Source organism: Carcharodon carcharias, chromosome 16, assembly GCF_017639515.1.
Source record: "Carcharodon carcharias isolate sCarCar2 chromosome 16, sCarCar2.pri, whole genome shotgun sequence".
Taxonomy (NCBI): domain Eukaryota; kingdom Metazoa; phylum Chordata; class Chondrichthyes; order Lamniformes; family Lamnidae; genus Carcharodon; species Carcharodon carcharias.
In genome coordinates, this window is record NC_054482.1 from 85,469,718 (window position 1) to 85,484,873 (window position 15,156).

General features: G+C 40.2%; 1 protein-coding gene across 2 annotated transcripts in view; it reads left to right on the plus strand.

The window, feature by feature from the left end:
- hectd3 (HECT domain containing 3) overlaps positions 1-15,156 on the plus strand; it is a 59,564-nt gene that overhangs the window by 38,172 nt on the left and 6,236 nt on the right. Inside the window, exons 15-22 of one of the 2 annotated variants that reach the window (XR_005945542.1) lie at positions 114-233; positions 1,671-1,760; positions 3,044-3,250; positions 3,703-3,832; positions 9,263-9,337; positions 10,241-10,322; positions 11,550-11,621; positions 11,710-11,902. Coding sequence is in view for 1 of the 2 variants with exons in the window: in XM_041208648.1 (XP_041064582.1) it covers positions 114-233; positions 1,671-1,760; positions 3,044-3,250; positions 3,703-3,832; positions 9,263-9,337; positions 10,241-10,322; positions 11,550-11,621 (776 nt within the window). In the remaining variant the exon portion in view is untranslated. The remainder of the gene's footprint in view (positions 1-113; positions 234-1,670; positions 1,761-3,043; positions 3,251-3,702; positions 3,833-9,262; positions 9,338-10,240; positions 10,323-11,549; positions 11,622-11,709; positions 11,903-15,156) is intronic. The other variant, XM_041208648.1, reaches the window with a different exon arrangement.

Sequence of the window (15,156 nt, forward strand, 5' to 3'; positions counted from 1 at the left end):
ATAAATCAAAGCATGTGGAAATGCTAATTTTAAAGATTGTCAACACTGTTGCATCTCAGGAGTTGCCTGATATGGAGATGAGACAAATATTTTATTTAGTGTTTGCTTTCCAGGGTAACAGTACTGGAGAAGCACGAGACGTGTATGTTCCTAATCCATCCTGCAAAGAATTTGGGAAGTATGAATGGATAGGCCAATTGATGGGAGCTGCATTGCGAGGACGGGAGCTTTTGGTAATCTCTTTTGTTACAAATGTAATGTTTTTTAAAACTGTTATCTTTTGGGATTTTGTTTTTAATTTAGGATAAAATGAAGGAATGAAGAGGTTTATGTGACCTGTTCTGAATTCTGCCGACAGCAAGCGTGGTGGGGGGGCTTGCTCATTAAAGATTAAAGGGGAGCCCTGGTTGCTTTACTGGGAGGAAGGTGCAAAGTGTTCACATCATATACAATGGCAAAAGCATCTTTGCTGACAGTGGGTAGATTGTTTGTTAGTCTCTAAAATCCCAGGAAGATGTTAGGAATGCCAGGTTTTGTAAACGGTCGTACTCTAATCTATCTATATAGTTTCAATATAGACTGAAATTGGGAATCTAAAGGATAGCTAGTTAACATTTCTACCTGCTTACAAGGTCCACATGATTCATGTTGCCACAGAGATGGGTTTTGAAGGACTGAGCCCCACAAACAGGTTCAGTCTGCAATGATTCGAGAGAAAGAGAGTGAGCAGAGGCAGCAAGTTGCTTTGTATCAAAATGCAAGAATGTGGATGGAGCCTGTTTTTTGCAGACAGAACATATAGACAGAAAGAACATGTATGCACATTGCACCTGTTTTAGCTAAACAAAATAAGTGATAGCCATTCGTTGACTTATTCCTTAGGGCAATGCCTTGACAAATCAGGGTCAACCTGCCTGGTTTAAATTTGAAACAATGCTTGGCAGTTAACTGTCAGTCGTCATCATTGGTGCATTCTCCATGGTAACACTTCTACCAATCAGAGTCCACTTGCCAACCAATAGTTCACATATAGTATTCTTGCTAAGTGTCCTGATGAGTGCAAGATGAAAAGCTTCAACATGTCTCTTTTTTTCAACTTTATAATGTACGTTACCTGGATGTACCTAGTAGTTGCCTCCTCTTGTTTCCCCCCCTCAATTTATTCAGTTCAAAAGACCCCTTTAGAATCTTGTAAATTTAGAGTCTACAACTTAGTGCTTAATTAAGATTATTTTAGTTTAGTTTCCAAGCAAAGACACAGAAGGTGGTTTAGTGGGAATGCCTGGTCAGATTTGGGTTGTCCTACATTTTCATAATTCTTCCAGATTGGGCGTTTCCAGTTTTTATTTAACTTACTGAATGAAAAGAAGTGAGGTATCCAGAAACTAAGTGTCACTTCTGATCCCACTTCCTCCCTGAACAAAGGAATATAAGAAAGTCATGTCAATAAGTTGTCAGCTCAAAACTTTAATGGTAGAAGAATGCTATTAGATCACCTGAGTGCCCTCTGAGTTGGGAGTGAATTACACCTACAAGGATGAGATACAAAATGATATAACTGGAGTGTCTTCCTGTTGTTTTGACTTGGCTTTAAGAAAAGTAATATGCACAAATCCATCTTTATCTGAAGTATATTTTAGGCTAATGAGAACCATGTGAATGTTTGCCAGGTGCTGGCTCTTCCTGGAATTGTGTGGAAACAACTAGCAGGGGAGGAAGTGAGATGGTCCAAAGATTTTCCTGCAGTGGATTCTGTCTTGGTGAGTTGTAGGTACTTTATAAATAGATCTATACACTCTTAATTAATATGAGTAGACAGTATACTGAATGCAATTTGTTAGAAGTTTGCTTGTTTGAAGCTAATGGTTATTGCTGCAACATTCTGTTGTAGTTCATAACATTCACTGCAGCTCAGTGTTTCTAAATCTATGTGAATTAAGTGATAGAATGAGTTAGTATACTGCACTTTATTTCTTGAACTTTGGTCCTAACAAATGTGTAAAGCTCTTGACTTTTCTCCTCCGGTTGCGATGACCTATGTGAAAGGAGATTCGGGCAGTTTCAACAACAACAATCTGCATTTATATAGTATCTTTTAGCATTGAAACACCTTAGGAGGTTTTACATGGGAGCGTTATCAAACTATTACTTGACATCAAACCACAAGGATACATTAATACAGGTGACCAAAATGTTGGTCAAGAGAGAGATTTTAAGAAGGAGACAGAAGTAGAGAGCAGGTAGCTTTCTGGTGAGTTAGTGCTGTGCTTCCTCCAAGGTCAATACTTGTTCAGTAACTTTTTATGCCCAGTTAATAGATTCTTAACAGTATCAGATTATTGCATCTGCTAACAACTATACATTTTTTCTGCTGCCCTTCAGGTTGAGCATTTTACTCTTCAGTACTATCTTATTTTTTTTGACAGTTCTGTAAGATTTTGTTACCTGTGCTGCATGAGAAAAGAAAAGTAATAGATTCCTCTTAGAGTGAGAGGCATGGTAGGATAAGGAGGTGTTGGAGTTGTACTGTGAATCAGGGAAATCAAGGAGGATAGAGAGATGTGTATAAAAAGCAACAAGGATGTCCGTGCTGACCTCTTAATCAAAATCTACCTATAAAATAGCTTGGCTTCCTCCGTTTCTTACTCCCCACAGAGCCTCTCACCTTTAATACTATATTTGCCCTTTTGAGCACAGTAGGAAAGAACTCTCAGACCCCTTCAACACTTTCTTCTCTCATATTGACAATGGAAGGAAGTTATTTATTGTATACTATCTGAGAAATAGTCGTGCCATCACCTGGTGGAAATATGTATCTGCAACCTGCTCAGCCTATATAAACTGCATATGATATAGCTGCAGTTAGCTGGAGCGCCATTCAAGTGAAATTTTAAAAAATACAGTAAACTGCAGATTATTGAAGATAGTAAAATTGTATTAAGATTTCTTCTAAAGTATCTATTTTTAACTGGACTAGAAACAAATAAATTGCTTACAAATTATAGTTTAGAACACTGAGGTCAGTCCCATTCCTTCTGTGCAGGTGAAACTGCTGGAAGCGATGGAAACCATGGACAAGGAAACATTTGAATTTAAATTTGGGAATGAGCTAACCTATACCACTGTGCTCAGTGATCACTCTGTCATGGACCTGAAACCTGATGGCAGCAACACCGTTGTCCAGTTTGAGGATCGGATGGAGTTCATTAAACTGGTACAAAAAGCAAAACTGGAAGAAAACAAAGATCAGGTAATTAGAGAGTCAAAAACAGCAAAGAAAATAGAAGAGCTGAGGAGAGGGAGATGGTGAGATGGAACAATGCTGAAAAATGCTTGATAAGACTTTGTTGTACTTTCATTGACAAATATCCCATTCAGCACATTCCAGATCAAAGACGAGTTGGGAGTCCTAATTCATTGCAAACAGGCTATAACTGGGGTTGGGGGGTGGGGAGGTTTTGTTGAAGTATATACAAACTTGCCCTAGTCTGATTCACTGTTTCATTTTAATTGTCCCTTCTGCATAAGAAAGCCTGTTGCCCTTTTGCTCCCTTCCCTAGATGACAAACATATTGCAGCTTTAACCAAATGAATCTATCCTTTCAAAATGTTTGGCCTCATTTTTTGCATCCAGATGTGCGCAGCTTATTTAAAATCTCTGGTGGCCAATGCCTGTGCTTACATTTCTTTGGTCTGCCTCAGATTCAGGCAATGAGGGCTGGCCTACTGAAGGTTGTTCCCCAAGCAGTGCTTGACCTGCTGACCTGGCAGGAGCTGGAAAAGAAAGTCTGTGGTGATCCTGAAATCACAGTGGAAGCTCTCAAACGTTTAAGTAAGTACAAAAAGCCTATGTTTCAGACTTTTTTTTTGTAATTTAAAAAAAAAATTATTCTTTTCCATAGTTTACAGTTCTGTTCAACATGTGGGATAGATGGCCCAAGCTGCAGTTGATTCTAAATATAGAATCTATGCCATTTATTTAATTTGTCCATGGAAATGGGCAGTGCTGGCAAGGCCAACATTTATTGTCCATTCCCAATTGCCCTTGAAGGTGATGGTGAGCCAACTTCTTGAACTGCTGCAATCCATGTGGTGAAGATACTCCCACCTACTGTTAAGTAGAGTTAGTTTTTAACTCAATGAAGGAAAAGGAGAAATATTTCCAAGTCAGGATGGCATGTTACTAGGAGGGGAATTTGGAGGTGGGTGGTGTTCCGGAGATAATTGAGAGGTCGCTTCCCTCTTCGCGCAGTCCAGCCTTCCTTCCTACCCAACAAATGGGTAAAACATGGTACCCAGTGAAGTCCCACTATGAACGTCACTGAGACTAGACCATATCTAGAGATTTTTGATTAGGTTGGAATATCCACTGCTTTAGTACTGTAGTTGTTGATTAACTTGCATCATACAGATATACACAATGTGCCTTTAAGCTTATCTTGTATGTTAATTGTGTATTAAGGATACTGCCTTACAGTTATGATCTTGGTGTAAGCTAGAAGCACAGAAGGACTGGGAGAAATTGCTCTGTAGTACCAATGAGCGACAAGTTTCCCACGTCCTGGACATGATTGAGCTATCCATTTCAGCCAGTGATGGTTATCTATGCTTAAGTGTCACAAGGCAGAGCTAGTGATGAACATGGCTGCACTTTTTTTTTTTGGAACGAATCCCCAAGCAGGGGACGTATGAAACTTAGCTGCTGGCACTTAGTGTAAACTTTTAAACTGATACAGAATGAAAAGTTGTAGCAACCCATGGCTCTTGTGTCTCTAGTATGGGCTTCCAACTTAAACCTTGCCAATTCTGGTTTTGTGAGCCCATTGAGGAAGACAGAACCTTGTGTGGAACAGAACCATTCAAATAAAAAAGGTACTGAATTTGATCCATGGCTTTTGCAGTTAGCAAATCTGACCTGTGGTAATAGGGCATTATAATTGACCTCAGCATGTCAGTAAGGATGGGGGAGTGGTGGGAGGAGAATAACAACACTTTAAACATCACAGAGGGGCAGATTTGGTCTCATCTCTTGAGGCCTCCCATGATTGAATGGCCTGTTGATGGCTGCTATCTAGGTTCATATGTAAAAAATTAATACTTGAGTGAAATACTGGAGAGTGGCCACACCTGTGGAAGTTATCCCAGCATTAGCTGATACCTTCAGAGATAAGAGGGGAGAAAATTGAGGGGGTAAAGCTTTATGACTTTTTAATTATACTACTTCAATTTTAACCTGGCCACGTCATCCACTTTAACACCAGTCTTCAAGTCAGCCTTGAAAAGGACTCCAGCATTGTGTAGGCTGTCTTTGTTAAGTCCTCCTTCCTGCAAGGCTTTGTACTGTAGCAAGTGCAGGAGTAAGAAATCATCTACATTCAAGGTTGCCATGTTCCAACACTAGATAAAGCTAAGGTTTGCATTCAAGGGATTTGGGTGTCCTTGTACATGAATCACAGAAAGCTAACATGCAAGTACAGCAAGCAATTAGGAAGGCAAATGGTGTGTTAGCTTTTGTTACAAATAGATTGGAGTATAAGAATAAATTAGTTTTACTACAATTAATATCCTTGTTCGTCCTTCAAGGTGAAGATGGCCATGTTCATTATCTGGAGTGTTTGATTGGATTCCAGTGAGTGCATTGGTGACTACTAAGGCCAGTCTGTGCCCAGAAGGTTCTACCATAAATAGGACAGGATACCGTAGACATTGCGTTTTAGACAAGTTGATGGCTTGGGGTTTCCTCTCCTTGTGTTTTTTCTGCCTCTGATATGTGCTTGCTTTCGAAGGAGGGCCACAAAGCTAGCGCACGATTTGTTTGTGTCAGGTGCAGCAATCCTGGGTGAGCTTCTCCCAGGAGCCTTAAGTCGATATCAAAACTCAAGTGAAGCCTTCAGAGTTTTCCTGTAGCACTTCCTTTGACCGCCATGAGAACACACCCCAGACTCTAGCTCTCCGTAGAAGATTTACTTTGGTAAGCGAGTGTCAGGCATTTTCTGTTTCAATATGGTGTGGATGCTTGGCATGCCAGCTTGGGTGAGCACCTCAGTGTCTGGTATTTTGTCCTGCCATCTGATTCTCAGAAGCTTCTGAAGGCAGCTCAAGTGAAAGTGGTTGAGCTTCTTGACATGATGCTGGTACACCATCTCATTCTCAGATACGTGGAGCAGAGTGGGCAGACTTGCGCTATAGTCTTTCAGTTTGGTAGGCAGACTTGCTCATCTTCATTCCCAGACTGATGTTTGAAGTCAGCCTAAAACTACACTTGCTTTGGCAATTCTTACATGTGTTTTGTCGTCAATATAGACAGATGATAACAGTGCACTGCCACTGCTGACAGGTTGTGGTCATGGGATGAAACCTTGAGCTCAAGATAGCGGCTTCCTGGAGCAAGCTGGCACATTACTTCAGTTTTCTTTGTGCTGATCGTAAGGACAAAGTTCTTGATGCATTTGAGAACAAGTCCATGCTACGTTGCATGTCCAGCTCTGAACCAGTAGCTAGTCGTGGGAAGATCATGTAAATATTCGATTTTAAGTGTTGAATTTTAAGCTCTGGATGAACTTTTTGACTGAAAACTGTATTTACTTGAAATTGCACATGCTGGCTTAAAAAAAATGACTCATGTATCTACAAGGACAGATCGAATTGCTTTGAATTAATCCGTAACTAATGGTACGTATGAATCACATCACCTTTGGAAGGGGCCAGGCCTAACTTAATCACATGAAGTACAAATCACATCAGACCAAGGAGACCCAGGCACTGGAAACTGTATAAAAGGAGCAAGCCAAAAACCCTGTAACAGCAGAGAAAGGAGGCCATCACAAAGGACAGCCTCACAGCAGCATGAAAGACGAAACTGCAAGCGAGAGAAGACCATGTGATGAGAACTACAAGCAAGACAATGCCATGTAACAAGTCCTAGCGTGCTACACTGTCCATGGTTAAAACGGCAAGTAAAGCCTATCTGAGCCTGGAAATTACTGCCTAGTTTGGTTAAGTTTTATATTTCATAAACCTTTCTGACTTGTTTCAAGTTGACTAATCTCGCTGTTGATTCCTTTGTGAACTTCAAGCCTTACGTCGTGTACAGTCATCTGCAAAACAGGAAATTGCCAAGTGTCCTTGGAGGCCTTGACCTTTGCCTGGAGTCATCTGAGATTGAGCAGGTTCCCTTCCATTTGATTTTGATACCAAAATCACCACCATGGAGGACAAGGGAGGACCTGGCAGAGTAAAACATGCTGAAGTGGTTTGTCACTGGCATGCAGCCCTGTTAACTCCATTAGTGACTGGGAATAGGTTAGAAGACTCGCCATCATCCAAGACACTAATGAGCATGCAGTCATCGAACCATTGTGATGAAATTATCAGGACAGCTGAATTGCTCCACTACCTTCTAAATGCCCTCCAGGCTGACTGTGTCAAAGGCCTTGGCCAAGTCAACAAACATACTGTAGAGGTCCATTTCTGTCCTGGGCATTTCTCCTGGAGCTGTGTAATTGCAAACACCTTATCTGTGGTTCGTTGATCTTCTCTGGAACCACACTGACTCTCTGGCAGTAAATCTTGGTCAAGATATTGCACTACGGTTCAGAAGGATTCTAGCGAAGATTTTGCCGGTGATGGAGAGATTTAAGTTTCCTCCATGATTTATTTCCACTTGTACAGTGGTTCAGTGAGCTTCTTGACCAGGCATTGACTACCAGCCTTGAAAGCACCAGTCTTGAAGCTTTGCCATGAAACAACAGGAGCTTGATTGCATTCGTTGTTTTTAGCAGTGTGGGCGAGTCATCAAGAAAGAAGTTGATGGCAGCCTGTTGATTTGCATCTTCGTTGGATGAAGACTTATTGAATGTGTGGTTAAAGTGGTCTGCCCGTCTTTCTAGAATTTGAACTTTTTCTGAGAGCAGTGTTGATTTTTCAGCACCGAGGATTGGTGATGAACTAGTAGACTGGGGCCCGTGGACAGATTTCAGAGCATCGTAGGATCACTTGGGACAAATTTTTTTAATTCAGGCAGGCATGCGTCTGAACCACTCGAGCATGAAATGATGCGCATTCACGCTGGGCAGGCGAAAAGGCTAAGCAGCCTGTGCACATTTTAGGAAACCTCATCCATGGGCAGGATGAGGTTTCCTAAAGCAAATAAAAATGTTAAAACTTAATTAATAACATGTCCCCATTCATGTGACAGTGTCATTTTTGCAATTTTAATTTTTTTTCATATATATATATGAGGCAGCTCTGAGATTATCAAGCGAGCACTCACGTGCATGCGCGAAGTTCACAGTCGCCCTTGCCCCCCCGCCTGCACAGGCAGCGCTGAGCGCTGCCGCCCATGTTTCACGCTGGGTGGGCCTTAATTGGTCCACCAGCATGAAATTGCCTTCCGGCCCCGATTGCGGGTGGCGGTTGGCTTCCTGACCGCTCCCTTCGAGCCTGCCCAACAAGGGCAAGATTCTCCCTTGATGTAAATGATGCATTATTTGTTTTTGTTCCACTTCCTTTTCAAATTGTATTTGCCTGGTTTTCTGGAGAGCCATATAGATACTTATTTTTGTGAAGTGAATGCATTGGTGTTGTGTATGATTGTTTGCACTGTGTTCCAAGATTGTTACTGCAACTTGTAAAAGGCAGTTACAGCCTATGTTTTCTATGCAACACACCTTGACTTGGATCAGGGTGTGTGAGTGACTTGTTCCTATTTCCTTGATGTTACTGCTCTTCAAATATCTACTAGAAAATAGGCAGGAGTAGGCTAGAGTTTCTTGGCCTCTGATATTTTTTCCTTCCCTGAATTGAGGTGCGCAACCTCCACTTGACACTTAGTGATGACACAGGTCATAGCAGGAACTCATGGTGTGGAGGAATATAGGTGAGAAGCTGATTTCTGTGCCCCTCCTTCTCTATGGCATGTCACAGCCTAATGTTCTTCTGTCTCCCTTCAGTTCAGGAAACGCATTGCATGAAAACCAAGCCTGTTTGGAGCAGACATATTAATTTAGCAGGCCATAAGTAAATATACTATCTGACCTAACAGTGGTAATAGGCTATGGGCATTAGGGATTATTTCCACTGAAACTAAAGCTTCAGTTGAAATAATCCCTAATGCCCATATATCCTCTCGTCCTGCTGTGATAGCTACATAGACCCTTCAACTTTGATTAAATAGTACTACTGTGAATCAGCTGCCCAAGAAATAAAGCAATTCAGACTTTGTCAGCGGTTGTTTCTTACCTGAATATATCTATTTTTTTAGCTCGCTTTGAGGATTTGGAGCAGTCTGATACCAGAGTCAAATATCTTTGGGAAGCACTTACAAATTTCACTAATGGTAAGTGGCCTTATCCACTGTCATTGGACTTGTTAAACCAGCCTGTTCCATTGTCCATAATGTGAATGATATCTGCATGATTCCTAAATTAATGATTTTATGATGGCCAATTTGCTATAATTTAGTGGATATAATTAGTCATTTCTGACAGTGTTGACATCTCTCATTAGACTGAGTATCTGCCACTGTGCGTGATAGCTAACAGGCATTGGAACCCTTTTGCTACCTCTGAAATATTACAATAAGAGCAGATTAATGAGAAGCGGTGAAATTATGACTATTTTTGTCCTATATGCAACCTAAAATTATGATTAATGATTACAATGGACTGGCTGATATGAATAGCAAACTTGGCTGTTCTGCATCTAGAATTTGAGTTTCCACTCGAGAGAGTTGAGCCTGTTATTCAGACTCTCATTCTAGTGCAGCATAAAGGGAGTGCTGCACTCTTGGAGGTGCCATCTTTTGGCTGAGACATTAAACCAGTCTGCTCCGTCTGCCCTCGCAGGTGGATGTAAAAGGTCACATGGTACTATTTTGAGGAAGTGCAGGAGAGTTATCCCCCGTGTTCTGGCCAATATTTGTCCCTCAACCAACAACTTTTAAAAAAAAAAAGTTGATTGCCAGGTCAGTACCTTATTACTGTTTGTGGGACCTTGTTGTGACCACACTTCAAAAGTACTTCATTGGCAGAAAAAAATGCAAGTTCTTTTATTAATGCAGCCAATACAGGTTAATCCAATAAAAATTCCTTCCTTCTGCTGGCCGTAAGAATCTGAGTTGGAATAGGTTTGAGACAGTTTCAGTCATTTCTTAGTCTAAGATCTCAACAATAAATAGCCATTGATATAAGGTACTGTTAGTAAATGCTTCTATGTATTTCCTTTCTAATTTATCTTCCAGAGGATCGTAGTCGGTTCTTGAGGTTTGTTACAGGTAGAAGCCGTCTGCCTGCACCTATATTCGTTTACCCAGACAAGTCAGGGTAAGTGCCTTAGATTGTTGGATTGTGATTGTCCTGGGTGATGAAAAGTGTGCTGATAAATGAACTAATAGAGTGCAGTCAGCATCCTACATTCAAATGGAAAGCAAAATGAAAATCAATGGTGAAAAGATGAAAATGTTGTCAGAGGAGTGCTGTTGTGATTTACACCAACAGTTTACCACAGGAAATTCCTGATCTCCCTACTGGCCACCAGGTGGAATTCAGGTACGCCAGATGTTTCCTCACCAGAGGATACTCTTCATCACTGCAGTGCTTGGCTATGGAGCACTGGGAAGAAAGCCCTCAATCTTCCTTCTGCAGAAATGACAAATGTTACAAGACTCTGAAGAGGGTGAAAGTGGTGAGAAAGCAAGATGTAGGTTCAAGAGTTAGATTTTCTTTTTCAGTTAATTTCTAATCTCAATTGCGCATTTAACCTGTTTTTCCCCCTTTTCAGCTGTTAATTGAGTTGTGTATTTCCAGCATTTGATGTTTTTCTTTTGTTTTAACATTTTGCATGTGGTGACTTTTTAAGCTTCCTGATCTCTTGGCTGGTATTTCTGACTTTCCAATATTGGTTAAAAATGAAGATATGGTTGTGTTTGACCTTTCCTAGCTTATTAGAGCCCCCTCTTGTTTCAGGTTTGAGAGTATATCGTAAAATATTGTTTTATATAAATGGGAAGTTTAAGATTTGGGATATACTTTCAACATTATTCTCTCTTAACAAATATTTTGTAAAATTAAGGAAAGTTATTGCTTTATTTTCCTACCTGTGAAGGAAAATGATATTGCACCCAGGATCCTGCTGTCAACTCATGTTTCGTGGTCAGAAAAGATCTTTGCTCTCATTGTGTAAGGTAGGATCAGGATCCTCAGTTTACAAAGCATTAATCTGCCTCCTGTTAACTCAGCTGAGACAGAGATCTGAAAGGTGGCCAGGTTTGAATGCTTTGGGAGTAAGTGGTGATGGTGGGGGGTAGGAGCAACAAGCCAGCATATCTTGGTATTCCATATGGTCATATAACACACATCCCATTATAATTCTGCCCCTCGTCATGGATATTAACAGCATCCTTTGTTTCATGGGGTATTTTATCGAGATTATCTAGATGTTACTATGAAGAGAAATGAAATGTCTTTTTATTTCATATAGAAAATGTTCTTCTAAAAATCCTACAATATATGGTATTTGCTACAAACATTATCATTTTGTTTCTTTGACAGATCAGAGAAAACAGATGCTCTCCCAGAGTCTTCCACGTGCTCCAGTACACTTTTTCTACCAAACTACTCCAGGTCCGTTGTTTTTTTTTTATATAGAGTTTCTTTTTCTTGATTTTTCTCACCTCCTTTCCTAGAAGTGATGGCTCTTGTATTTTAACAGACAAAGGCAGTACTCTCAAGCATTGTTCACAACTCATAATATCACAGACCCTGCAGTGTCAGCCAGCGTTTGGTGTATCACAGACAAATCCAAACTCTTTCTCCCTTGAGGTCCACATATTCCTATTCATACAATCTCCAGAGTCACCAGAAGGGTTCAGGAGCCTGGGCTGCTCTCGTTTTGTCTTTGACCGGTAGGTATTGAGGTGAATTGTAGCACTGCAACTGCTGCCTCATCTGAGGTTAGATATCTGTAGTGCCATTAACCATTAAGTCATTGGAGCAATGGTAATTTTTCTTCTCTTAGTCTGTGTACAAGTAATCACACTATGACTCCATAGCTGTTGACAGTCTTCCACTGTTTATCCAAGTGGTCTGAGCGCATGTATGAGCCTAGGCAGACAGTTTGGCTGCTGTAACAAAATCTTGCATTTATTTACTGCCTATGTCATAGAGGTGCACAAGGACATTTTTCTAAGGTGCAATCATATGGGGGTGATGTAGCCATATATCACTAAGTACTGGACTTGTCATTCCCGATCATAGATTCGTAGAATAGTGCAGCACAGAAGGACCATTCAGCCCATCAAGGCTATGCCAGCTCTTTCAAGAAGCAATCCAATTAGTCTCATTTACTTATCCTTTCAGTTTTTTCCTTCAAGCATTTATTCAATTCCTATTTGAAACCTAATATTGAATCTGTTTCCACCACCCCATCAGGCAGTGCATTCAAAATCCTAACTACTAGTGTCTCAGGTTCTTGTATTAATAACTGTTGGAAACAGTTTGTCTTTATTTGCTCTATCTAAACCCTTCATGACTTTAAACACTATCAAATCTCCTCTTAGCCTTTCTCTGTTCTAAGGAAAACCATTCCCATTTCACCAGTCTGTTCACAAAACCGTACCTTATCCCTGGAACCATTCTCATAAATCTCTACTATACCCTATCCAAAGCCTTTACATTGTTCCAAAACAATGGTGCTCAGAATTAGACAAATTGTTCCAGCTGGAGCCAAACTAGTGTTTTTACAGGTTTTATGTAGTGTTGGTGTTATACAGATTTAGTGTAGCTTCCTGGCTTTTGTACTCTTGTGTTTATAAATCCAGATCCCATCTGCTTTGTTCACCTGTCCTGTTACCTTTTAAAGATTTGTACACTTACACCCCCTAGGTCTCACAGTTTTTGTATCTTGTTTAAAATTGTACCATTTATCTGATGACCACATATGTTCAATTTCAAGATGCCTTTACTGGAATCCTAGCTTGTATTTATTGTTCCTCTACTTTCACCCTGGACTGTGACAGGAGTCTGGTTATAATAATCTGGACTGAGGTCAGTTACCTTAGACTTGAATGTTATTTATGGGAAAAATAACTATAAAAGGGTTAGATGAGAGAAGGAGTTATCCATCAGCTAAGCATGTCTTGGTTTAAAGCTTTACTGTAATTTTAACTTGACCTGCTTTTGTTTGACAAGATCTGAATTGTTCTGTTTGTCAATTAGATTGCTATATGGAGAATTCAGCAAAATAGGAATTTTTGTTTTATTCCAATTGCTTTCTCAAACTTTCAAAATTGAAAATGTAGACTGAGTTCACAAGTAATTGGGCAATGCTGCATGTTCAGAAACTAATTAAGATCAATTTTATGTTGATGTTTAATGATTGCAGATGAAAATCTAGTTTGCAGTTACTGTCAGGTCTGAAAACCTGCAGATTATCTATCTCAGGGCAGGGGACAGAAGTTCCAAGCATTAGTGGTAAGGCTGTTAATTTTTTTGATCACCTCATTGCTGCAGATAATCTATGAAGTTGAAAAGTATTAAATAATTTAAGACAGGAGAATTATTCAGTAGTCAATAAAAACAGCAGTGTCCGTGAGTGAAGTTCACATCATCCTTGTGCAGCAAAAGACTATGGCAAATAAATTGAATTGTTTGTCCAAAGGAGCTATTGCTTGCCAAGAAACTGAAGTCATTCCTGAAAAAGCATCTTAACCCATTTTGGACTGTTCTAAACTGCTTGTTAAATATTGTATTAACTGGAGTCTTGTTGCTTTTGCAATGTAGTGTATAGAGGAAAGTAGTTTTGACCTGAATAAAATGGTATGCCATTTTTCCACCTTCTTCTCAGTATACAAAAATAGTTACACCTTTCAGAACCTTAGGACATGCCAAAGCACTTTAAAGGCAATTGGGAAATCTGGACATTTTAAGTAGGAAATGCGGCAGCCAATTTGTGCTCAGCCAGGTCCCATAACACAGTGAGATAATGACCTCCTTCAGTTCTTCTGAATTAATCTTCTTTTTCAGTTCTGAGGAAGTCACATTGGACTCAATGTTAACTCTGATCTACACAGATGCTGCCAGACTGGCTGAGTTTTTCCAGCACTTTCTGTTTTTATTTCAGATTTCCATCATCTGCAGTATTTTGTATCTGCAGTATTATATAGATAATGAGCAGATGATCTATTTTAGTGAAGCTGGTTGGGAGACAAATATTGGACAGGACACCAGGGAGAGCTTGCCTGATCATCTTTGAAGCATTTGAGAGGGCAAGCAGAGCCTAGGTTTAACACCTCATCCAAAAAGCTCCGACAATGCAGAATTTCCTCAGTACTGCACTGGGGTGTCAGCCTAGATTTTGAGGTGCCTGAGCTCTCAATCTTTTGTCTTCTCCATCAAGTAGTTTACTGTGATTTAGGATTGTCTGAGATCTGGGCTGTGTTGACCTTTATTGTAGCCAAAAATAAAAATGCACCTTTCAGTTCGTAAGAGACTATTTTGTACAGAAAACTTCAGATCCGTGAGAAAGGAGTTGAGGGATAGGGGAAATTGGAGGGGCAGTGGAACCCAAAGGAGCCCAACTATGATGGAGTCCCCTGCAAACTTGACAAAGACAATCTTGTCCTTTTAAATTACTTTTTGATGGCAGGTGAAGAGAAGTCCATTGCACAGACTTCCTGGATAAGAAGTTCTGCAGAAAACATTCTATCATTGACCACTAGATGGTGCAGGAGAACACCTGTGCTTTCTATTATTCCCCGCTGGAGCTCGGGATGCAAAGGATTAACACTATTCTATGTATGAGAAGTTCTCATTAGCAGTGCTGCAAGCTGCATTCCCTACAGAGGATATTGGAGGAGCAGTCAATTTGGGTCACTTTATTACAGCTTGTAATGGACCAGTTATTGAGTAGCCTATGTATTCTCCCAGGACATGGATACATTACAAAGATAGAGATAAACCACTTAATCCACAAAAAGGAACATCCTGTTTGTTTACACAAGTGCAGCCTGGCTCTATCTCAGTGAAACTCATTCTCTAGAGTTGGACATTTGAAGTTAGTTCGACCCTATATAAATTGCAGTCTACTTAACATCATTTGGAAGATTATTTCTATAAATCTAAATTATCATGTGCTTGAACTGATCTAAATCATGGAACT